Here is a 24,889-nt window from a genome sequence, read left to right as displayed (position 1 = left end):
CACCATCACCACCATCACCACCATCACCACCATCACCATCACCACCATCACCACCACCACCACCACCACCATCACCATCAACATCACCATCAACATCACCACTGTTGGGAGTCGCCCTGGCTCCAAAGACTAACTTCCCCATCCCCCAAGAAGAGTCGTCCAATGGTGAGCCCTGCTGGCTCACCTGATCCTTTCCCACCAATCAGAAAGCACCCCATGCCTACTGTCAGACCACCCCTGACTCTATAAATATGCAGAGCTGTTCCTCAATAAAGGGGCATTTTCTCCGACAGCAAGCCTTGATGGTTCTTTCATTGGTGCCGAAACCCAGGAGGGGGAATGCCTTGCTGCTCGAGGGCCCTCTCTCAAGGCTTGCCATCCTGGTCCACTCTTTCAAGCGCTGCTCACAACACTGGCTCTTCAGTAGGTGACTTCCCCTATCAGGTATCCAACTTCAGACGGGCTACGCAGGGGCTTTGACCGTGATCGTCCGACAGACCTCTGACACCCAATCTGGAGGAGAGAACGCACCCCACTCGACCTTCACGGTCACGGTGGACTCTCTGGAACCCGGCTCATGAGTGGGAGGTCCTGAGGGGTGGAAGAACAGGTACCCCCCCCCTCCACTGTTTAACCACCCTTGTCCCTCTCCTGGCCTAAATAAACTGAGAAGCCTGGGGCCAGGTGGTGTGTGACTTCTGGCTGTTCTGGGCCTGCCGGCTGGACTCTCGGGTGACAACTCGACCGTCCTCCCGGCCCCGACTCTCCTGAGTCCTATTGGTCAAGCTCTCCTTGTGGGGACGCCTGTGAGGAGGCTCATCCAATTCTGTTCCGTTCCGGACCCTTCCCACCTTCCCACTTCCTTCTTAGGGACCATTATGGGGGCCTCTTCTTCCCTCCCTGCAGACTCCCCCATAAAATGCCTCCTGGCTAGTCTGGATCGGCGATCCCTCACTCCTGATGGAAATCCCAAGGCTCTCACGAAATTCTGCACACAAGATTGGCCTTTGATAAGGCCAATCAGAATCAGACAAAGTCAGTGGCCACCAGGAGGACCCCTAGATCCCGCAGTTCTCAGCTCTGTTTAACTCCTGTGAGCGCTTGTTAAAATGGAGGGAGATCCCCCATGTTGAGGCCTTTTCTCTTCTTCCTTCTCCCTGACCTATGCTCTTACCTCAGTGACCCTACTGACCCTCCTGTTGATCCTGCAGATGAACCCCCTCCCTACCGACCTCCCCCGTCGGCTCCCCCTGGCACCTTTTGTCCCCCCCAAACTAGGTCCCTCTCCCTAGTCCCACAAACCATGGCCCCTTTAAGAAAGGCTGCTGGACCTGAGGGCATTATCCGGTACATGTCCCGTTCTCTATGAATGACCTCACGCAACTCGAGCGAAGGTTGGGCTCATTCACCACAGAAGACAGTTTCCATGGGTCCTCCAGGCTTGTAGCCTCACTCACCATGAGATATACATGTTATTGGCTAAATACTCTCCTTCTTGAGGAATGTACCAGAGTCTAGGAACTTGCCAGAGCCCATGCGGATGAAACTCACCCAGTTAATCCCAGTCACCCTCCGGGGCCACTTGCTGCCCCAGATCAAACTCCCGACTGGGATTATAACACACAAGCTGGCACACAGAGTAGGGACCGATTCTCCGCATGTATTATGGCTGGGCTCAAAAAGGCGGCATGTAAGGCTGTCAATTTCCAAAAATTATAAGAGAGTCTTCAAAACCGAGAGGAGACCCATCAGAATTTCTGGATCAGCTTACGAAAGCCCTTCAGCAGTATACTAACCCAGATCCCGAAACCCCAGATGGCTGTCATGTCCCTATGACGTATTTCCTCTAGCAGAGCTACCCCAACATCCAGGCAAAAAAAAAGCTCGAACAAGGCCCTGCCACCCCCAGACTGAGATCTTGGCAGGAGCCTTTAAGGGTTTTCACAACCGAGATGAGGAAATCGAGCGCCGCAAGCACAGGGCCGAACACAATAAATTTCAAATGTTCGCCCAGGTGCTGCAGGGTGCTTCCTCGGGTCGCCGCCCATCACTGAAAACCCCCCCGGGTGCCTGCTTCAAGTGTGGCAAGGAGGGACATTGGGCCAAGGCATGCCCCACACCACGCACTCCACATAACCCATGCCCTAAATGTCAACAACAAGGTCATTGGGGCTGTGACTGTCTGAGATCCCATCACCATCACCACCATCACCACCATCACCACCACCACCACCACCACCACCACCACCATCACCACCATCACCACCATCACCACCACCACATCATCACCATCACCACCATCACCACCATCACCACCACCACATCATCACCATCACCACCATCACCACCATCACCACCACCACCATCACCACCACCACCACCACCACCATCACCACCACCACCATCACAATCACTATCACCACCACCACCATCACCACCACCATCACCACCACCAACACCACCACCATCACCACCATCATCATCATCACCATCACCACATCATCACCACCACCACCACCACCACCACCATCACCACCACCACCACCATCAGCACCACCACCCCACTATCATCATCTTCTTCATCATTTTGAAGTGGCAAGACTTCTTGATTTGCCACATTTTCCCTCTGAGTGTGAGTATCATCTTCTATCTAGTGGAGCTTAACTCCAAAATAAGGATCATAAAAATGACCCTTTTGTGGTGACCAGTGCTGAGTGACTGGCATGCTGGAGGACCCCGGACTCCGTGTTATCTGGGACACCTTCAGTGACGGGTGGTGCTGAAGTCTTTGACGAGACCTTCCTTCTAGATCCCCAGTCCCCAGGCTGTCTCCTCAGGACGTCCTTCTGAAGAACAGGTCCTCGGTGAGCCCTGGGTTGGACAGGGACCCTCTATGGGCACCTGCTATTCTTATTTCAAGGAAGGAGACACATTTGGGAGCAGATAGGAGCTGGGAGAGCATTTTTAAAGGATGGCACTGATATTGATTTTAGTAAATCATTTAATTTTATTTTGATTACAGAATTAGTCCACAGCCTGTCTAACAAACCTGGAAACCCTGAATCTCCTTAGCCAGTTATGATTTAATATGTGGCCACATTTCCTTTTTTATTATTGTGGCAGCAGCTTAGGATGATGGATAGCAGCGGTTTGGAGTGATTAACTTTGCCATCATCCTCAGGTAGTTCTCTACTCTGCTTTTCACTTAACATTCAACAGTGGACATTATTCACATTGTCTGTTGCCGATTCTGGATGGCCTCATTACCCCGTAGCATGGCTCGCCACTGCTTCTTCAGCTCCATCTAGTTTCCCCCTCCCTTGATGTACTCTAGACACACTGGCTTTCCTGGTGTCTCCCCAACACCATGCTCATTTCTACCCCAGGGCCTTTGTACCACCTGCACTACCTATAAAGCACTTCCCTGGTTCTGTATGTGGCAGCTCCTTCTTACCATTCACAGCCCAGTTCCATATGTCTCCCTGTGGCCATCCCAAATGGATAATGACTCCCTCAGTCTCTCTCTCTCTCACCACCCGTTTAGTTTCTTCCTTGCAGGATGTGTGTGTGATAATTTTATCATCTGAGGTCATCCTATCCGTGTGTCTGTCTTGTTTATCTAATTGTCTCCCTGCTCCTTGTCCGTTCCCTCCACAGACTGTGTGCTCTGTGAGGATGTCCCTATCTATTGTGTCTGTCATTGATCTCCCTGTGGACAACATAGGTCTGTCACATAGTAGGAGCTCAATAAATAAGCACTGGAGAGATGGATGGCTGGATCCAGTATGGCTGGGTGGAGGGTGGCAGGGGGCTGAGGCTGGGTGCATGGGTGGATGATGAGTGTGTGGGGGAGGGGACACATCATTGTTTACCTACCACAACCCAATTCCACACTCACAGTGCCTCCCCTTGATTTGTTTTTTGGTGGGGTGGACTGGGGATCACAATCACACCCAGGGACCCTCGACCACTGGGCCACATCCCCAGCCCTGTTCTGTGTTTAAGAGACAGGGTCTCACCGAGTTGCTTAGGGTCTTAAATCACTGAGGCTGGCTTTGAACTCTCGGTCCTCCTGCCTCAGCCTCTGGAGCCTTGAGGAGGTGAACGGGGCAATGGGGAGGAAATAGGCCGCGCCTGCCTTTGGGGAGAGCTGACCCTGATCTGGAGACGACACCCGGGGGGCCAGGTGGGGCCCTTGTTTGGGGTCCTCCCAGTGGGTTCCCGGAGGTGGAGAGGTGGCAAGGCTCTCTGCGGGCTCTGAGGTGTCCAGCCTCCTCGTGCCTGGACTCGGGCCATGGTGTCCCTCTTGTCCCCGTGCAGTGGGCCGGAAGCAGTTCATGCGTTTCGAGTGGGCGAACCACGCAGCCGCGGCCCTGGGCTGTGAGTTCGAGGAGCTGAACACGGCCACCTTCAAGCACCACCTGCGGCAGATCATCGAGCAAGTGACGTCCAGGCCCAGGCCACGGGGACTCGAGGAGGAGGAGGCCAGCCCAGGTACCTCGCCGTCACCTCTGTGGGTGGCCAGGGTGTCCTCTGGCCCACCACGGGGCATGCACAGCCTTCTTCCATTGGCTCATCAAGAAATATCGAAGCCCCCCTCTGTGTCCCTGGGCCGGGAGCAGGAGTGGCAGGCTCCCACCCGGGCAGTGCCTAGCTCTGCCCAGCGACCATGAGGCTGCCACATCCTGGGAGCGGCCTGGGCTGGGGCGGGGACACTGGGGGCAGTGCCAAGGGGCCAGGCATTCCTCTGGAGGTCACAGGAGTTGAGCCCTTGCCGTGAAGGGGGAAGTGGCCTTTCTCTGTGGAACAGAGGCCAGGCTGGCACTGCTGGGCCTGGGGTAGAGGAGAGGGCCTGGGGGTAGAGATGGCGCTCAGGGGACCTGCTCCCTGTGGCCTGGGAACTGGGGCTTTACTCTCAGCCACCAGCAGCTCGGAGCGGCGGGCAGGGCCGGTGTGCCGACTCCCTCTGTACAAAGCTCAGCCCGGGGAAGGTTGGGGGTGTGTGGGACAAGGGAGCTGGTGACAGACACGGGGCGAGAGGGGACACATGGTGGAGAGGGGACACAGCGCGGAGGCTGAGGCCAGTTTACTAGCTGGGGTGACAGCAGGAACCCTACGGGAAAGGGAGGGACCGAGGACGCCTTCCGCAATGGCCAGGTGGGCCGGTGCTTTTCCCTGGTGCAGGGAGAAGCGGAGGACAGTGCTCTGCAGCTGCAGGGCTGGGGCCGCGGAGCCCGGGGTCTGCAGCTCTGCCCACCAGATGCCCTCCTGCAGTCGGGGAGCGAGGGTGGCCTCGGGCTCTCGGTCCAGGGGCCCCTGAGGGCCCTCTAGAGGCAGCTCTCCTCGGGACAGTGGCAGTGTCTGAGCTGTGGCTTCCTCAGAAGTCCCCTGGATCCTTGCACAGATGCACAGCCCATAAAGGCACCTGGATGTGCAACACACACACACACACACACACACACACACACACACACACATGCTGCTTGGCCAGCCTGAGCTGACCTCTCAGGCCGTCTCCAGGGTGGACGCGGAGCAGGTGGGGGGAGGGGGGGCTGCGGCTTTGGAGAGATGCTGGGAGGCTGTGGGTTGCCTAGCAACTGCCCAGGGAGAGGTGGAGGGGAGGAGGGCGGACAGCGCTGGGGGCTGCTGGACGAGCAGAGCGCCCCGCCCCCGGCACCCACAAATGCAGATGGGGAAGCCGTGGCTTGAATTCTGCGGCGGGTGTGAGCACTCCAGGGTCAGGGCATGTCGTCCCCACGCCCAGCTCTGCCCTCTTCCCCACTCTGACCCAGGTGGCCGTTTTACCTGCGTGCCCAGGTGTGTGGGTTGAAGGGCCATCGAGCCCTCCCTTCCTCCTGAGGGTCGCAGGAGGAGTCTTCCCCCCTCCACCCATGTGCCTCCACACCTAGCCCCAAGCCGGGCTGGGCCTGAGCCCACTTCGGGCCTCACAGAGTCTGCGGGCGCCTAAGGTGTCTCCAGAAAGTGAATCTCAGCAGCAGGGGGAAGGACCCGCGCACCAAGACATCTTTGTTTCTCAGAATGTATCATTAGGAGAAAAAAGCCCAGGAGTGAAATGACTAAGTCCCCCAGTATATAACAGGTGACAGTTACTGAAATAAAAATTGCCCAATTTCCCTCCAGAAAATAGCAGACATTCATCACGTTTCTACTACATAAAAGGTATGGAGGATTTAAAGGCCAGAAAAACTCAAGAGACAGTCCCTGACTTCAGGGCACTACCTTTGCTGGGGCACGAGGGGGTCCTCTCATGGGAGAGACACAGGTTTAAAATCACCACATGAGTAAAGACTATGCCATAGGTTGTGTAGTAAAAGCAGGACAGAGCTGGTGGCAGTCAAGGAAGGCTTCCTTGAGGAGGTGACTGGGTTAGTCAGTTTTCTGTTACTGTAGCAAAATACCTGAGCTAATGGAAGTAAAAAGAGGAAAGGTTTATTTTGGCTTACAGTTCTGAAGGGCTTGATTTGTGGTCCTTTGATCTCATTGCGTTTGGGCCTGTGATGGGGCAGCAGGTCCACTATCTCTTTCAAGGGTATGTTTCTTAGTAGGGTGTGGCAGCCCATGCCTCCATCTCAGCAACTTGGGAGGTTGAGACAGAAGGATCATAAATTTGAGGCCAGTCTGGGCAACTTAGGGAGGTCCGGTCTGAAGATAAAAATCAGGAAGGACTGGGGATGTGGCTCAGTGGTAGAGTAACCAAAGTGCAGCAGTAAATAAAGCAAAAAGAAATAAAAGTGAGGCCCCCAAGCGCATGGCCTAGTGACCTGGAGCCTCCCAGTAGGCCGCCCTGAGAGCCCCGCCCCAAAGGCCCCGCCCCCAAAGGCCCCGCCCCAAAGGCCCCGCCCCCAAAGGCCACGCCCCAAAGGCCACGCCCCCAAAGGCCACGCCCCCAAAGGCCCCTCCTTCCCCCACGGGCACCATGGCTGGGACCCCGCCCCCTCCCACCATGGCTGGGAACCCACCTGTCACAGGTGGCCCTGGGGTGGTTCTGGGTCCCGTCCCCAGCAGTGCCGCCCACGTGGAGCACTGGGGTCACCTGGGGCAGCTTGGAGAGCGGGAGGGCAGGCGGCGCGAGACCCTGGAGGGCTCATAAATCACCTGGACCTTGTCCCAGGAGCTGGCGCTATTTCAACAGTGGCGCTGGGGAGGGGTATTTTCCAAGTCAAGCGACCCCTGCTGTCCGGTGGCAATGTCCTCGGCCCTGAAAGGTGGTGACAGTGGCCTGCCACCCCGTCCTCTTTCTGACTCCAGGGCTCAAGATGACGGGCGTGGAGTGCGTGGAGGGCATGGCCGGCGGCCTGTACCAGGAGCTCTTTGCTGCTGTCGTCTCGCTCATCAACAGGTACGTGGCCTTTGCTGGGGCACCAGGAGCTCCTGCACGAGGTTCGCCGAGGGGCATTTCTGAGCTGGGTTCGCATTCCACAGAGGCCCCCTGCAGGCTGTGTGACTTTGGCCAGTCCCCTTCCCTCTCTGGCTTCCCTTTTCACATCTGTAAAATAGGTCTATTCCCCAGGGGCATCAGAGGATTAAGGGAAACCAACAAGGAATTTTAGTTGTTGGCTGTAAAAATTCCAATAAGAAAAGCACATTGGCTGGGGGCAGTGGTGCACACCTGTCATCCCAGCAGCTTGGGAGGCTGAGGCAGGAGGATCGAGAGTTCAAAGCCAGCCTCAGCCACAGTGAGGCCCTAAGCAACTCAGGGAGACCCTGTCTCTAAATAAAATACAGAACAGGGCTGGGATGGGGCTCAGGAGTCAATGGCCTACCACAAAAGAAAAAAAACGCATGTTGGCGGCAGTGGACGGTGGACAGGGCCCCCAGCCTGTCCAGCAGGGCTGAGGGACAGCAGGTGAGGGGAGGAGGCCCAGAGAGCCTCGGGAATCCTGGTGCAGGGACGAGGCTATGTGTGGCAACAGAGTTACGGGGACCTCCGGGTTGTCATAGCCATGGTACCAACTTCCCCAGGCGCTGCGGCAGTCACTGCCATCTGGACCCCAGGCTCCAGTGGCTCGAGGTGCTTAGAGGATGGGAGGGGAGGTGACCACGGGCAGGGAAAGGCCCCAGCCAGCCAGGGCGAGGCTTGGCCTGGTTCTGGAGCTCACTCACTGTGAGGTGGGTGTCCTGAGCCTGCCCGCGCCTGGGAGGGCCGTCCCCGTCTCCACCCACGTCCATGGTGGCTGCTCTCGCTGGCCCCGCCTTGCAGGTGGAGAACCTCAGCAGGGAGAAGGGAGAGCTGAGGCGCAGGGTCCCCCAAGCCCATCCTGCTAATGGTGATAATAGCAAATGGCCCCCACCGAGCTCGGCACCCTGCAAAGGCCAGCTCCCAACTGTGGACGGGTGATCACAGTCCTCCCCGCAGCCCTCTCCTCATGAACCCTGTCACAGAGGAGCGGCTGAGGCTCAGAGAGGTTGGGCACCTGTCCCAGGACACACAGCCCATCCTTGCAGAGCGAGGGTGGACACCCGCGTGATGGCTCCCGTCTCTTCCTCCTGCATTTTGACGTGAGCAAACCCCACTCTGTCCGCCCTGGCAGACACACCAGGAGGTCCAAGGGGACAGCTTGAAAGAACCCTCACTAATGCCCTCACGGGGTGAGTTCTTCTGTTTCGGTGTGCCCCTGGGGAAAGAGAGGGTCTTGATGTTGTCACCCATTTTCTGGGTGGCCTCCAGCCAGTTGATTCTGTACCCAGGGCTGGTGGAGAAGTAAGTCACAGTCCCTGGAAACTCACTGTCCCTGTGCACCACCAGTTTTTTTTTTTTTTTTTTTTTTTTTTAATTTTGGCACCAGGGACTGAACCCACAGGAGCCTGACCACTGAGCCACCTCCCAGCCCGTTTTATTTTTTATTTAGAAACAGGTCTTGCTAAGTTGCATAAGGTCTCGCGGAGTTGCCGAGGCTGGCCTTGAACTTGCGATATGGGATATGCTTTCTACTCTCTCCTTTCATCCTTGTGCTCAACCTCCCTCCTCCCACCTTTAATGGTTGACTCTTTAATGGTTGAAGAAACCCATGCTCAGAGAGGTTAAGCCGCTCCCCAAGGTCACACAGCCTAGAAGTGGTGAGCTTGGTTTTGAAACCAGGTCTGCTGGATCTCCAAACCTGCCGAGCCTGCTGCTGCAGCCTCAGTTTCTCCGTCTCTGCGATGGGGCAGCAGGAAGCTTGGACCAGCAGGTTCTCAGAATCTTTGTAGTCTCAGGGCCTCCCTCTCCTCTCTCTAGATCCTTCTCCTCCCACCACCTCTCCATGGCGTCCATCATGGTGGTGGACTCCCCGGGCTTTCAGAACCCCCGGCATCAGGGCAAGGACCGGGCGGCCACCTTTGAGGAGCTGTGTCATAATTACGCCCAGGAGCGCCTGCAGCTGCTCTTCCACCAGCGCACCTTCCAGTCCACGCTGGAGCGACTCCGAGAGGTGGGACTCGGCAGGGGAGGGGGGCGGCCCCTGCAGCGCCTGCAGCCCTGTCTGTCTGTGGGGCCGGCCAGCGCCACAGCCCTTCCTCCCAGCCTGGCCTCGGGGCCTCCGCTGCTCCCTGTCCTCCTCAGCCCGGTCTCCACCCGGAGCCTCCACCCTCCAGCCCCCGCACCAGGAACGTGGGCTGCGCAGGCCTCATTCCCAAAGTTCTCCCCCCGCCCCCTCCGCTCCCCCCGGTCCTCACGTGCTGGCTCTGGCGCACCCCCACGGGCCCTGTGCGCCACTCTGCGCCACTAGGTGACGATTCCCAGCCCAGTGGGCGGTGCCCGTGCCCGTGGGCCGGCAGCTCCCCTCCTGGGGACTTGGCTGAATGGCACAGGTGTTGCCGGGTCCCCCAAGTCCTGCCACCGTGAAGAAAAAGGAGTGGAGACATTTACCCGCGTCCCTGAGACTGGCTCTGAACAAGGGGCCTGCGGTCATCTCCTCGCCTTCCCGGGGCCTGGAAGTCCAAGGTCCAGGGCAGGCGAGTCTGACACTCTGGCTAGGGCTGCCCTAGGCCTCCGGTGGCCGTGAAGTCTGTAAGGAGGGACCCTGTCCCCACATGGCGGGAGGCAGAGGGCAGAGAGCCAGATGCAGGGGACACCCCTTTTATAAGGTTTAGGCCCCAAAGGAGCCCTGCTGGCCTCATCCCCTCATAGAGGCCCACCTGTGGTACTGTCACCGTGTCACATTGGCCACGGCGTTTCAACACCTGTATTTTGGAGGGGGCGCCTTCAACACAGAAAAGCCCAGAAGGACACAGCGTCCAGCCGTGAATTCTTCCAGATGCACATTTTCCTGGGCCCCTCCCCCAGGGGACAATAGGAACATTGCAGGACCCCCGATGGCCATCTCTACTCCTTCCTTCTCTGAGGGTGACCAGTTTGTCTCCGCTATGTGGCTCACGGCAGGATATTAGAAACACCCGTCCAATGCCCTCATGGGATAATAGCCTTGGGAAGGATGGCCCTGTCTGAGGCTGGAGCCCGCAGGGCCACAGGAGAGCAAGCAGGAGTTTGGAGAAGTCTCGATAAAGGGTATTAACGGGGTCTGGTGGTAATTCTGTCACTTATTGGCTGTGTGGCCTTAGAAAAGTCGCTCACCCTTTCTGGTCCTTAATTCCTTCACATGGAAAAGTGAGATGATAACACTCCTCTGCCGTGACCCTTTGCCACAATAAGAGGCATAAGAACTGCTGCTGATGGCAGCAGCCTTTGGAGACCCAGAGGTCTCTGAGTTGAGTGGCTCTTCTGCTCTTGACTGGGTTATTATCATTCTTTGTTTTGGTGCCAGGAACATAGGGTTAAGAATCCAGGGGTGCTTAACCCCTGAGCCCCATACTTGGCCCTTTTAAATATTTTTATTTAGAGACAGCGTCTCCTTGAGTAGCTTAGGGTCTTGCTGAGTGTTGAGGCTGACTCTGAACTCACGATCCTCCTGCCTCAGCCTCCTAAGCCGCTGGGATGACAGGCGGGTGCCATTGCTCCCAGCTTGGGTTGGCTGTGAGCTGTGATCAGATGTAGTTGGTGGGTGCCCCCCCGGACGGTCTTCCCTGAGCCCTCTTGTGTGTCTGGGGGACTGTTGGCCATGAACTGAGACCTGTCCCTGCTCCCTGATGGCCTCACCCCCAGCAGGCCCGCCCAGCGAGGTCATGGTGCTGGAGAGAGGTCCCCGCCTGTGAGCCCATGGGCACGGAGCCCCCGGAGGCCAGCTTGGAGCTGACTCCGTCCGGGTCACGACGGCTGTATTTGGTGGGTTACACGGAGTCTAAGGAAGAACCCTGTTTCCAGGAGGAGGGACATGGACTCCTCTGGAGAAGGAAGCTGCACATCAGTCTGCAGAGACCTTGAACCAGGCAGGGACCCAGAAATCAAAACACAAAAGGCAGACCACTGTGGCCGCACCCCTTCAGTGGCTGTTTGGAATATCTGTTGAAGCAGCGTGGAGAGGGCCGGTCCGTGTTAGGCTTTCCATGTGTGGTGACCATGAGACTTCCCACACTGCTTCACTTATTTCTCATTATCAAAATCGTGCATGTGCCTTATTTTAAAGAACCCTAGGAAATGCATAGATCCATAAAGAAACAAGAAATACAGTTTCCTTTAGCTTCTCCACCCAGAGGTGACCCTTTACCGTGGGCTGTCGTTGAGACTCATCAGAGTCTAAGTTTTTTATACAGTTTTCTCTGCAAATTTCTGACCCTCCTGTGTGTGTGATCTTGCTGTCCACCGTCTTTCCCACGGCATTGCATTCTATTTCCTCACCCCATTTACAGATTTTTAGTAAATGTGCTTTTCAGTGGTCACGTCTGTTTCTTTATTAACATTCCTTTGGACACCTGGGTGATTTCGAGGTGAGGATACAAACAACACTGTGTTGGACATTTGTGCCCAGCCCTGTCTGAGTGTCTAGTTACTGCTTTGGGGTTTTTTTGTTTGTTTTATTTTTTTTTTTTTGGTACGAGGGATTGAACCCCGGGGGCCCTCGACCACTGAGCCCTGTCCCCAGCCCTATTCTGCATTTTATTTAGAGACAGGGTCTCACTGAGCTGCTTAGGGCCTCACTGTGGTTGAGGCTGCTTTGAACTCTTGATCCTCCTGCCTCAGCCTCCTGAGCCGCTGGATCATGCACCACTGCACCCAACAATACAATTTTTTAAAATAATTGTTTATATAAGAAGCTGAAGCAACGTCCTCACTTCTTTTTCTGAGAGCTTTCTGCCCCTAACTTCTGCCTCCTGTGGCCTGTAGGAAGGTGTTCCTGTGAAGTTCGACCTCCCAGAGTCTTCCCCAGCGACCACGGTGGCCGTGGTGGATCAGAAGCCCTCCCAGGTAACAAGGGACCCCGCCACCAAGGCGGTCAGAGGTGACCAGCAGGTTGGAGCCTTCAGGCTGCTGGTCCTCCACACGGCCTGCACCTGGCACCCCCCCCCCCCGGGGTGCTGGGACACTGAGGCCTGGGAGCCGCCCCAGCGTCTGTGCTGATGGCCCGGGTGTGGTTCAGGTGACAGAGATGGAAAGGTGCTGTGGCCGGGGACCCTGCTCAGCTGTGTGTCTGACCCTGGCCTGGAGGGGCTCAGAGGGGGATCTCGGAGTCCCTCAGCTCTCTGTTCAGACAGAGGAGCTGGCCCTGCAGAGACTGGGCCCTGGGGAGTGAAGAGTGGGTGGAGCAGCCTTAGGACACCTGGGTGCTCCACCTGCCTCCTCCCATCCAACCCGCTGTGCTCCCTGATCTGTGTTGGCCCGCCCCGTCCCGGCTCAGACCCTTTGATTGACGCCTTTCTCCTTTACCTTTGCATGGGACCCGGCTCAGGCTCGGGAACCTTCCTGCCTGGGTCCTGACCTTGGTGACCTTGGGCACACCATGCACCTCTCTGAGCCTCTGTTTTCTCGTCTCCAGAATGAGAACGGTTCCTTCTGCGTGTCACTGAGATATGGCACTGGAAGCACCAGGCACGGGGGACGTGTTGGGGACGTCCTGCCCGTGGCCCCTCTCCTGCCAGGGACACTGCAGGCTGCCCTTTTCCCCATGCCTGATCCCCCAGGTCCAGGGTGGTTTCCAAGCTGTCCTCGTAGGCCCAGGCCGTGGCCACCATGCTGCGCTGCTCAGTCCCCTCCCCACCCAGCTGCCTCACCTCGCCCTCTCCTTAGAGGGGCTGGGCCCGGGAGACGACTCAACAGTGCAGGATGGGAAGGGCAGTGTGTCCCCTGGGGCCACGGGCTGTGACTTAGAGTGGCTGCCCTCTGAGGATGGGCCAGCTGTCCATTTCAACCCCAAAGAAGGTGGCCAAAGGCTGGTGGCACACACCTGTCATCCCAGCAGCTCTGGAGGCCGTGTCAGGAGGATCCCGAATTCTCGAGGCCCTGAGCAAATCAGCGAGACCCTGCCTCTAAATAAAATATAGAAAGGGCCGGGGACGGGGCTCAGTGGTTAACTACCCTGGGCTCCATCCAGGTACCGTCCTCCCCACCAAAAGAAGAGGAAGGGGCCCAGGTGAAGGCCCGGGATCCCCGGGGTCCAGCTGTAGCTGCCCCTGGGACTCCCCGTGTGATCCTGGGGTGTGGCTCTGAGGGCTGTGGGCCAGGGTTTCCCAGCCAGGTGGCGCCCGTCCTGCTGGGCCTGTGCGCACCGTGCTCCCCAGCCGTAGCCCTGACAGCTTTGCATCCTGGAAGCCCCTGGGTCCTGGGCCCTCGGGGTGGCTGGCCACTGTCCGCAGCCCACACCGTTTTGGGTCATGGCCTCTCCTGTGGGCCTCGGCTAAGCCCATGAAACCCCCCGGACCTCTGTTCCCCCTCAGCAAAATGGCAGAGTGGCCTGTGGCTGAAGCTGGGGCCAAGTTCTGTGTCTGCGCTTTTGAATCAAGTTCACCTTCTCCTCGGAGATGTTCTTTGAGGGCGTGTGTGTGCGTGTGTGTGCGTGTGTGTGCGTGTGTGTGTGCGTGTGTGTTTAATTTATTCCCCAAACTTTAGTTTGGAAAAACACAAAGAGGAAGTGGCGTGGGTGGGATCAATCCTTTCCTGCTTGGCTGTGTAAAATAGTCTAGCTGCCTCCTCTGTCTAGAAAGACGCTGTTTACAGAACACTCACCCTGGTAGTGCCTCACTGCAGCTCTCTGAGGAGGATATTTCTGGTCTCCATTTTTCACAGGAGAAAATGAGGCCCAGAGAGGTACAGAAAGTTGCCCAAGGGTGCACAGGAGGGAAAGGCAGATTCCTCCTTGCAGTGTAGAGGTGTTACTGTTTTGTGGCTCCAACACTGAACGTTTGGGGACCCTTGGGAGCACAGAACAAAACAGGCTGTCCCTCAGTGTCCCCTGGGTCTCCCATCAGGTCCACTTACCAGCTGGAGGAGGTGCCGAGGATGCCAGGGGCCTTCTCTGGGTCCTGGATGAGGAGGTCCGGGTCGAGGGCTCCAGTGACAGCGTGGTGCTCGAGCGTCTGCGGGTGGCCTTTGAGAAGGGAGCTGGAGGTGAGGGTAAGGAGCTGGCGGGGCAGGGTGCAGCACGGGCGTTGGAATCCGTCAGTCAGGAGAAGCCCTGGCAGGGTGGGGCACTGCCGTGCGGAAGTGCAGACACACGTGCCAGGGTGAGCTGTTGTGCCCCTGGTGCTCATCCACTGGTGCATGTGACAAGCTCATCAGCAGCCGCCCTGGGCTGGGCACTGTTGCCCACGGCAGTGAACCAGTCTGACGTGGCCTGTCATCCCAGGGGCTCAGAGGCTGAGGCAGGAGGATCGTGAGTTCAAAGCCAGCCTCAGCAAAAGCGAGGCCCTAAGCAACTCAGTGAGGCCCTGTCTCTAAGTAATATATAAAAAGAGCCAGGGAGGTGGCTCAGGGGTTAAGCACCCTGGGTTCAACCCCTGGGACACAATGCAGGGAAGGATGGCGATGTCACCTGGGTCACCTGGGCTCGGGCTGCAGAGGCTCCTGTGGACCCTGCACAGACCTTGGTTTTGACCTAGAGCCATGAGAGGCCCCAGGGTTTCTGGGCTGGGGGAGGTGTGGAGGGTCACGTCCGCAGGTCCAGGCAGGCTGCAGGGGAAGGCTGCCAACCTGGGGGTGGGTGGAACTGGGGGCATCGGCAGGTAAAGCCCACAGCGTTTGGTGGTGGGTTGGATTGGAGGGAAGTGAGAGGGCGATGGAGGCACCAGGTGGGACCCTGGGACCGGACAGCTGTCAGTCCCAAGTTCAAGTTCAGCTGTTCCTGCTTCCTCCATGTGATTCTGAGCAAAGCTCCCGGCGTGAGTGGAGATGCTGGTAAAACAGGGGGAGCTCCCAGCGCCTCGCTCCCCAGAATCTCCTCATCGTGACTGAGTGTGTGACGTGCCAGGGAGCCACACCACAGGGGCAGCACAGGCAGGGGTCCCAGGGGTACTGCGGTCCTCCCTGGAGGTGGTGCACTGAGGGCTCGGTTTTGCCATCTGGTGTCATCCGCCTGCCTTTGGGGACAGATAGTCTTGTCTCCAAGACAAGGGAGCAGGTCTCTGGAGAGGAGAGGCTGGCCCACGGTCACCCAGAAGAGGAGGCCGGGAGGCCCATTGGAAGCCAGGCGTGTCTGGTGGAAGCTCTTGGGACCCGGAGGCACCAGGGCAGACACATTCGGAGGCCTTCCTGGTCCCAGCCGGCGGTGGCCACTGGGACGTGGGCTCCTCCGCTCGCGGCACCTGCTAACGTGGAAGGCGCGTTCCTTGCTGGGAGAGCCCCTCCTCCCCGGGGCTGGTCCTGTGGCAGGCGGGGTGTGACCCCCGAACTCTGCTGGGAGGGGCTGGAGGACCAGGGTCAGCAGAGAAGGTGCCCGAGGACGAGCCTCGGGACATCCCAGCGTCAAGAGGTCCAGGCCAGCACCCGCCCAGGGGCAGCGGCTCCGAGGGAGCGAGGCAGGGAGGAGGAGAGGAGCCGGGGGAGTGTGACACACTGGATGTCACAGGAGGGAGGGACTTGCTGTGGTGAATGCAGGTGTCAGGTCACGTGAGGCGCAGGCTGAGCGAATGTCCATCCGCTGGGAAGAGCCCTGCGAGCCCCTGACCTGGTGCCAGGAGAAGTCCCCGTCCCATGTGACCATCTTATAATGACCAGCCTGCAGTGACTGTCCCCTGGTGACCGGCTTAAGATGACCAGCCTGTGGTGACCAGCTGAGGTGACCAGCCTGTGGTGACTGGTGGAGGCCCCTGTGTGGGACATTCATGGCAGAGTCCTGTGCCTGTCCAAGGAGGATGTTTTCTAGGTAGCCGCCGCCGCCGCCGCCGCCGCAGCTGACAGTTCCAACCTCAAGGTCGCTCGGGGGCCCAGACCCAGACTGCTCCCAGAGAGCCCGGCTCTGCCACGTCGGGGGCACAGTGCCTGGGGCCCAGGAAGGTCACACCGTGGTTTTGAACTGTTCCTGCAGCGGTCCTGCCACTGGCTGTGGCTGTGACAGGGACCGACTCCCCTGTCGGCAGGGTCTGGGCTCTGCGGAGCGTCTGTCCCCTGCCAGCCGGGGCAGGAGGGCGAAGGGGTGGGAGCAGCGTCTCTCTGTAGAGCCCTAGTGTGGGCCCCAGGTCACGGGCCTCGCTGCGCCTCACCTGGGTCCCAGGCCTAGCCAGAGGCGGGTGGTTCCCTGCACCCATAGGTGCCTCCCCCAGGGCCAGGTAGACCGCCCCGCCCCCCGCAGTGTGGAGTTGTCCCGTCTCCACGTTGGATGTGCCCAGGGAGACAGGTTCAGAATCACCTGTGGCTTGGCCCCTCTCATGCAGTAATGATCGCTAGGGCCTCAGTTTTTCTCCAAGGCCAGGCCCATCGGTGCCTCTGACCCTGTCTCTGGCCACCCACTGTGTGCCTGTGTCGAGGCCGAGGCTCGTTTATTCAGTCGATGACATTCAACACCATCTTAGGTGACACTCAGATAGATATTTTAAAAATACACCATGACTCTTTATTTCCCTGGATATTAGAAAATCAATTGCACATCAAACCTGCCACAGAACGTGTCTTTATAGAATGTAGAGACTTATAAAGATGGGAGTTGATTTAGAGAAAGCATTCAGTCACTCACAGCCTAGGTGACAGGGGGTACACGTGGCAGAACGTTTGAAGATGGTGTGTGTCATGATGTTTGAGTGGACATAGGATCCCGGGTTGAAGAAGGCAGAGAGAGCTGGGCATGGTGGCCCCCGCCTGTCATCCCAGCGGCTTGGGAGGCTGAGGCAGGAGGATAGCGAGTTCAAAGCCAGCCTCAGCAAAAGGGACGTGCTAAGCAGCTCAGTGAGACCCTGTCTCTAAATAAAATACAGAATACAGCTGGGGATGGGGCTCGGTGGTCAGGTGCACCTGAGTTCAATCCTCAGTACCAAAAAATAAAATTAAATTAAAAGAAAATAACTAAAAAAGCAGAGGAGAAAAATACCCATCGCAAATAAGGTGCATCAGTTCCCCCATGCAGAGGAAGCGAGGTGCCCTGAACCCTCAGCCTCAGCTCTCTGGAAGCCTGCCAACAGGGAAAAAGGGTGTGCTTGGGGACGCCAGCTGATTGCAAAGTGTCCCCACGGGACCCCAACATTCAGGCCGCCATGTCTGTCTGCAGGGGCCTCCGCCCTGAGGACCTGTGAGCAGCCCCTTCAGTGCGAGATCGCCCACCAGCTGGGGCAGGACCCCGTGCGCTACGACCTCACGGGCTGGCTCCACAAGGCCAAGCCCAACCTCTCGGCCCTGGACGCCCCCCAGGTCCTTCAGCACTCAAAGAGGTGAGCCACCCGGGCTGGGGACGGGCGGGGGCATTGGGGGTGCTGGGAATCCTTCCCCAGTGGGACAGCAGAGCCACGCCAGCCCCGCGAGCGAGGGCCAGTCTCCCAGAGTGGAGCGGTGGGCTGTGTCCCCAGGGCCAGAGCGACTCCAGCAGAGGAGAGCAGAGGCCTCCTGGGACGTGGAGCAGAAGCTAACAGGCGGTGACTTCTTAGTTTGGCTCTTTGCCTTTGGTTAAGTGTCTGGGCGATGATGTGACTGGAACAGCTTTTATGGACATCCTAGAACTCGGGGGTCATAAAACCAAAATGACACGTTTTGTAGCATTAAAATAAAGAAGAGCTCTCTTGTCCCCTGGCTGCTCGTCCCAGACGGGCTGGCACAGCGCCCGGGTGATCCCGCTGTCATTTTGGAGTTAATGGAAAGTGCTTGTTCTGTGTGTGTGCCCTGAACACCTCCCAAGTTCCGTGTCGCAGTCCTGCAGGAAGGAAGGAAGGGCTGGGGCCTCGGGTGGACGTAGCGGAGAGGAGGGAACCTGCCCCGACTGCCCCCTGGGCACCTGGCATCGGCACCTGTACGTAGTAAACCCCTCGTTAATCCTTATCGAATGCACCGTATCCTTAGCCCATTTTACAGATGAGCTCACTGAGCCCCAAGTGGTGAGATGAACTGCACTTGATCCCATGGCTAGTATAAATGGCCAAACGAGGTCTCAGCGGTCCTTAGAGGACGCCTGGGGATGTCATGGTCAGAGGGAATCGGAAACCCCAGGTCCAGCAGGGCTCACAGGCCTCCAGATCCTGAAGACAGACCAAGGCAGGGGATGGGGCAACAGTAAGGTCAGCAGGTCCACTGAGGCCTGGACAGAGAGCCAGGGGACCTGGTCAAGTCCCTTCCTGCCCCTGGTCACCCCTCCTTTCTCTTCTCTGGGCTGGTTTGGTTTCCTCTGCCATAAAATAGCGCTGGGCTCACCCGCTGAGGAGACTTGGCAGCTGAGGCAGAGCTTCAGAGGCAGGTGGATGTTCTGCTTCTGTCTTTGGAGCTGCGTGACGGGGTGGCTTGGTCAGCTGGGAGATGGGACCGAGGGTAGCCATCCTGATGGCGAGGTCAGGCCGTGGCTGAGCGGATGGCTTGGGGAGAGGTGGCGCTTCCGCCCGCCTCGGTGGGCTCTGCCTCTCCTTCCTGCGCTAAAATCCCGCTGCTCCATCGCAGTGAGCACTGAGCGGGGGAGGGCAGACCTGATGGACAGATGACCTTCCCCGTGGCGCCGGGGGCATGGGAAGGAGGAAGGGCACGTGGATGTCTCGGCCCTTGCATGAGGGTGACAGAACGCGCACATGGAGAGGGACCCTCTTAGAGGGCCTTGAACACGTCCTGGTGACCCTTCTGTGCACTGGTGATGGGGGGGGTTGTGGGGCAGGCCGCTCACAAGACACACCACGTCCCAGTTCTGTCCAGAGTGAAGAGTCTTTATTTAGCTGGCCGGCCACTGTCCCCACGGGCCCCATGACTGTCTCTGCAAGGAACAGCCCTGAGCCTGAGCATTTTAGAACTTTTTAAAAAATTTTAAAAAATTTTTTCATTGTAGATGGACACAATGCCTTTATTTTCTTTGTTTATTTTTTATATGGTGCCAAGGAGCGAACCCAGTGCCTCATGCATGCGAGGCAAGCACTCGACCACAGCCCCAGTCCGCATTTTAGGATATTTAAAGGCAAAAACCACATCTGGGTTGATGAAGCCGCAAGCAGGCAGGAGCAGAAGCTGGACGGGGCAGTCAGCGAGACAGTGCAATGGGGACGTTGGTATGTCCCAGGGACTTTCCAGGTTGGCATAGCAACAACCAAGCAGAAGGGAAGGGGGTCAAAATGACCCTAGTTGAGTACACGCTAAACATGGTTACTAACATCTAGGCAGTCGGTCTCTGACAAGGTACATCGCCCAAGAAAAATGGAAACCAAAGAGAACACTTTTCCATTGCATCAGGATTGCCACTGTGAGCTGCCAAGTCTGCTCTGCCAGGTCCCTGTTGATGGGTCCGGAGGCGGCTTTCCCTGGAGAAGTGTTTCTTCCGTGGTGTGGAGCCTCGGGGTAAAATGGCTCTGTCACTGCCCAGTAGCCTGGCCCACAACAGAGGGCAGAGGGGCTTTGTGTTTCAGAGTGTGACTGCGGCCACGTGCCCTGGACCCCCGGGACCACTGTTCCACATTCAGATTCCAGCCCCCTGCAGTCTCTAGGGGAGGTCCCCAGCTGCTGTGTGGCTGGAGAGCTTTCTAGAAGGCCCTTACACATGCTCAAGTTTCAAGACCATTGGTTTGATAAAAGTCTTCGATAGCTGGGGGGTTGAGGTCCCCTGGAAACAGGTGATGTGGCCAAGGCCACGTGACAAAACCCAGAGGTTCATTTCAGTCCTGTAGACAGAGGAATCCACGCGCCGAGGTCCGGGCTCCTGTCCCTCAGCCAGCGGTGGCCCTCGCGCCTGAGCCCACCTCTCCCCGGCAGGCTGCTGGCCCTGGGGCCCCCCTCCACGTCCTGGTCAGACTTTCCTCCGAGCGTGGGCATCTTTGTGCATCTGCCAGCATTTCCCCTGCGCCTGTCACCTTTGGTGTCCTGGGCCACACTCAGGCCCTAAACGGTTAGCACCATCTGAGTGGACGCGGGTCTTCAGGGCTGAGAGTGGGAGCCGGACTTTTGGGGAGCACTGGGGGGGTGCTGAATGCTTCCATCGGAGGAGGGTGGGGCACCAGCCCTCCTCTGGCTGCCAGTCCCCTCCTAAGGGACAGCAGGATCTGTCTAGCTCTGTTTGTCCTTTAATGCCCACACCGGAGGGCAGGTCAGTTCAGGATGACCCGAGCGACACTTAGAGGCAGCATCACGGCCATGGCTCTGGGGAGGCGTCGTGGCAGGGTTGCAGAGGAAGGGTCAGCTGCCTCTCAGGCGCGAGGCCGGGCACGCCACTCACCTCCTCTAGCAGCTCCAGAAACTGCCCGCTCAGCAGTGTACCCTCATTCATGCAGGAAGCATAGAGTAAGCACCTGCTGTGTACTAGACCTGTTCTGGGGAGGACGGAGATGGCATGCCCTCTAGGACAGAGGTGGCTTGGTGGCTTGCTGAGGTGTACAGGTGGCAGAGGACCTGCAGGAGGACTGCTCACAGGGAGGGAGGAGGGCGCGTTTGCTGGTGGCAGGGAGGCAAAGGCTCGGTGGCGAAGGGACCGTGCAGGTGCAAGGTGAGCCCTTCCTTTTGTCCCCACCTGGGACAGGCTTCCCCGAGAGCCCCCTGAAGCCCCCTGTGTCATCCTTCTGCCCACCAGGGAGGAGCTGCAGAGCCTGTTCCAGGCGCGGGCCAAGCTGCCCCCCGTGTGCCGGGCAGTGGCGGGCCTGGAGGGCACCTCGGAGCAGGCGTCGCTGCGGAGCCGCGTGGTGAGGAGGACCTTCGCCAGCAGCCTGGGCGCCGTGCGGAGGAGAGCCCCGTGCTCCCACGTCAAGCTGCAGATGGTGAGTGGCCTCCAGGGACCCGGGTCCCCACCTTCTGTGGGAGGTGGCATCTGCTGACAGCATCCCCCACCTCCCCACCAAGCCTGGGGGCAGCAGCACCTGTGCCCTGCAGGGAGGAAAGGGAGGCTCTACCACAAGGAGACCTGGCCGAGGCCACTCACCTGGGAGGGGCCAGATCACGGCCTCGCGGCTTGGCACAGAGGGAGGCCTGGGAGAATGTCCGGATCCTCGAATTCCCCCCCGGGAGGTGACCCATCAAGCCAGCTCCACCTGCCCTTCCTGCCAGGAGGCTGTGGGGACGCCAGCTCTGGGTGACCACATTTACCTGGGCCACCGTGTCAACCTATTAACCCACCAGAAGATTTGACTGGGCAGCAGCGTGGCTGAGCCAGTCCAGCTCTTCTGCTGCTGTGATCCCTGGGGCCACTCGCTGGCCCTCTCTGCCTCCGTTTCCCCCACGGATCTCAATGGTGGCTGCTACGAAGTCCTCTTATGTCTCCTAAGTACCAGTTGGGATGGTGGTATAGGACCCAGGGCCCCCAAAGATGCCCAGGCTGCTGACTGTAGGCTGGGGACATGTCGGGACCTGCTGTCCACCTCCCCCGAGACCAGGCGTCCCTGACCCCTCCTGTGGGCTTGTCCTAGGACGCTCTGGTCAACCTGGTGAAGCGGTCCCGGCTGCACTTCATCCACTGCCTGACGCCGACCCCGACAATGGAGAGCAGGGGCGGGCAGGGCTCTCCCACACCACCGCAGCCCGGTGGGGACCAACCCGCGGCAGACCAGCCCCTGTCCCTGGACATCCCGGCACTCAGGGTGCAGCTGGCGGGATCACACATCCTGGAGGCCCTGCGTCTGCACAGAACAGGTGAGCGGAGCCTCTTCCCTGGTCCCTGTGGCTCCCCTGTCGGGGACAGCGAGTGCCCTTCCAGGCTGAGTAGGTGTATGGTGGGAGAGATCCGCACAACCACAGGGGACATCTGGGATGGTCACCCAGGGGTGCCTGCAGGAGAGAGCTGGGTGTTCTCCCCGGGAGACCAGGGGCCTCCTGATGGGGTCTCCAACATCCAGAGCGGCTCAGAGTCCTGGAGGCGGGGACAGGGAGCATCAGGGAGAGAATGAGCACGTTCGAGGTGGGGGAGAAAGAGCGGTGCTTCAGGAGTGGGGTTCACAGTGGACGGGCCGCGGGAGGAGGCTGGCAGTCGGCTTTCCCTGGTCCTGCTGGGGAGAGGATGGGGGTCCCGGGCGAGGCAGGGGTTCAGTCAAAGGGACCGAGTCCTCAGTTGGCCATTTAGCAAGCACGCCCCGTGGTTCCACCCTGGCTGATCCTGTGAGCTGAGCTTGGTCTCTAACTGTCCTCTTCTCCTGGGCCACTCAGTCCCCAGCCTCCAGGTGGGTTCCCCCCCCCCTTCCCCAAGACAGGTGGACATGGGCTGGGTGTGGCCATTTCCACTGCAGAGGGGGGTTCCTGGGGCTGGCAGGGGTCTCAGGCGGGCCCCGTTTGTTGACCCGCAATGTGGTCACCCACAGCGGCTGGGAGTCCGCCAGCACATCCCCACCCCCGCATCCTTCAGGGAAGCCTGGGCAGGGGAGCTGGGAGCAACTGGAAGCCAAGGAGCCTCTCCCTCCCCTGAGCGCGCCAAGCGCCATTGACTTTCCCTCCCACAGTGTAGCTGGAGGCGGAGGGAGGCAGATGATGTCACAGGGCAAGAACCAGACGGTCACAGCCCAGGACTGGCAGGAAGCACCGGCCTCTGCGAGTGCCCTGGGTCGTCCTAGGACCATTAGACTCTGTGCGTGTGCGCCTGGGCCAGTGTCCCTTCCCTAGGCCTTGCTCCTGCTGTCACCATGGGTCTGTCCCCTCCATCAGCACAGCCCAACCCAGACGGGGTGAGCTTTCCAACCAAGTGAAGGGCAGGTGGCTCATGCCAGGGCTTAACAATGTCTGCTTCCCCCTCCCTCCCTCCCTCCCTCCCTTACCTCTTTCAAACCCACACGAGTGACATCTGCATAGCTGCAGAGATGCGTGCATTAGCTACGTCTAACTGTGCACCGGGCCTGCGTGACGTGGCCACAGCTGTCTCTACATGTGACGAGGCACATACATGCTACTTCCTGAGCACTTCCTGTGTGCGTGGGACTTGTTACACACATTGGATGAACTGGTTCCCGCAGAGCCTGGGCACGGTGCCTGGAGTGTACCTGGCCCTCTGTGTCTGTGGGTTTCCCCTCTCCAGGGATTTGACAGCCTCAGGTTGGAAGTATCTGGGAAAAGACTGCACCTGTACTGAACATGTACGGATTTTTTTTTTTTTCTTGTCATTATCCCCTGAACAACAGAGTCTAACAGTTATTTTGACAGCATTGACATTTGTTGGGGATTATGTCATCTAGAGATGATTTAAAATAGATGGGAGGAGGGACAAATATGACAGCATTTGACATCAGGGCTCGAGCTGCATGGAGTTTGGTGTCCAAGGAGGGTCCCTGCACCAATCTCACTGCAGATACCAAGGGGTGACTGTGTAGTAAGTGCTCATTAAACATCCCCTAAGGTCCAGCCTGGTGAGTCCAGCTCAGGCTCTAGCATCATGTGGCCTTGGCCTGGGCCGCTTCTGCTGCCACCTCTCGGCAGCCATGTGACCCCAGGCAAAATCTGTCGACAAACTTCTCGTTCCTCTCTCAAGAGACTTACCACAAGAGCTGGTGACTGGTGAGGGGGGAAACTGAGAGGGGCCGGATATGGGGGAGCAGTGACACATGTCAGCCACCAGCTGCACCCAGCACACTCCGTCCCCACAGTGACCGTGAAGCCGGGTCAAGCTGTTCTCAGGCATCAAGTTCAGAAATGGCATCTCCCAGAGGTGGCGTCCTTTTTCCCAGTCTTGAGGCTCATGAGGGCAGACATGAGACAGGAGTCCAGCTAAGTCTGACCTAAAAGAGAAATGCAGCTGGGTGCAGTGGCGCACACCTGTAATCCCAGCGGCTGGGGAGGCTGGGGCAGGAGGATCACAAGTTCGAGGCCAGCCTCAGCAACTTTGCGAGGCTCTGTCTCAAAATAAAAAATAAAAAGGGCTGGGGATGTGGTTCAGTGGTTAAAAAAAAGGGAGAAGCAGAAGAAGAAAGAAAACTTAAAAAAAGAAGAATGCAGGCTATAACCCCCAGTTCCTTCTTCATGTCTTCTGTGTCCTTCAAAGCCCCCCAAGGCCCCTCCTCCTCCCCCAGAAGGCCTCCTGGATTGGCCGTGGGTGCTGTCCCTCCTGGCCTGTGCCTTTGTGTTATCATGAAGCCTCAGACGTGGAGTGGACCTCCCCAGACCTCTCCAATGCAAACGCTTTCCGGATCTTTCTGAAGCACCCGAGGCTCCGTAGTGTCCCTGGTACTCAGGGAGGAAAGTGTAACCCTGGAGACCTCAGATGCGAGGCCCTGCCCTGCTTGTCCCTGGGTCCTCTCCCTGAATTGCTGTCACGCCCAGGTTACTGTTTTGAGGATCTGGGTGACTTTCTCTGGGCCTCGTCTCCCCACTGATCCAATGGGGGAAAGGATAGAGATCTAAGTGTCAGTGACACAGGAGGCAGCCCTCAGGCAAGGCGGCGGTGGCAGTGAGCGTGGGGCTTGGCCACTCTGCCCACGCTGGGTGTTGGTGCCACTTCCTGCTGCGGGGAACCTGCGTCCACTGCAGCCCTGGGAAGCCCGCGGCTCCTCCGCA

General features: G+C 58.3%; 1 protein-coding gene across 1 annotated transcript in view; it reads left to right on the top strand.

Annotated features, from left to right (window-relative positions):
• Positions 1–24,889, top strand: part of Myo18b (myosin XVIIIB) — a 216,663-nt gene that overhangs the window by 52,888 nt on the left and 138,886 nt on the right. The window contains 8 exon segments of the mRNA XM_077796031.1: positions 4,321–4,494; positions 7,270–7,360; positions 9,239–9,431; positions 12,221–12,301; positions 14,299–14,443; positions 17,526–17,685; positions 20,997–21,180; positions 21,826–22,048. Coding sequence (XP_077652157.1) covers positions 4,321–4,494; positions 7,270–7,360; positions 9,239–9,431; positions 12,221–12,301; positions 14,299–14,443; positions 17,526–17,685; positions 20,997–21,180; positions 21,826–22,048 — 1,251 coding nt within the window.

Source organism: Urocitellus parryii, chromosome 3 (assembly GCF_045843805.1).
Source record: "Urocitellus parryii isolate mUroPar1 chromosome 3, mUroPar1.hap1, whole genome shotgun sequence".
Taxonomy (NCBI): Eukaryota; Metazoa; Chordata; class Mammalia; order Rodentia; family Sciuridae; genus Urocitellus; species Urocitellus parryii.
The sequence above is the reverse complement of the archived record's forward strand: the minus strand, read 5'-3'. Positions and strand labels throughout refer to the sequence as shown.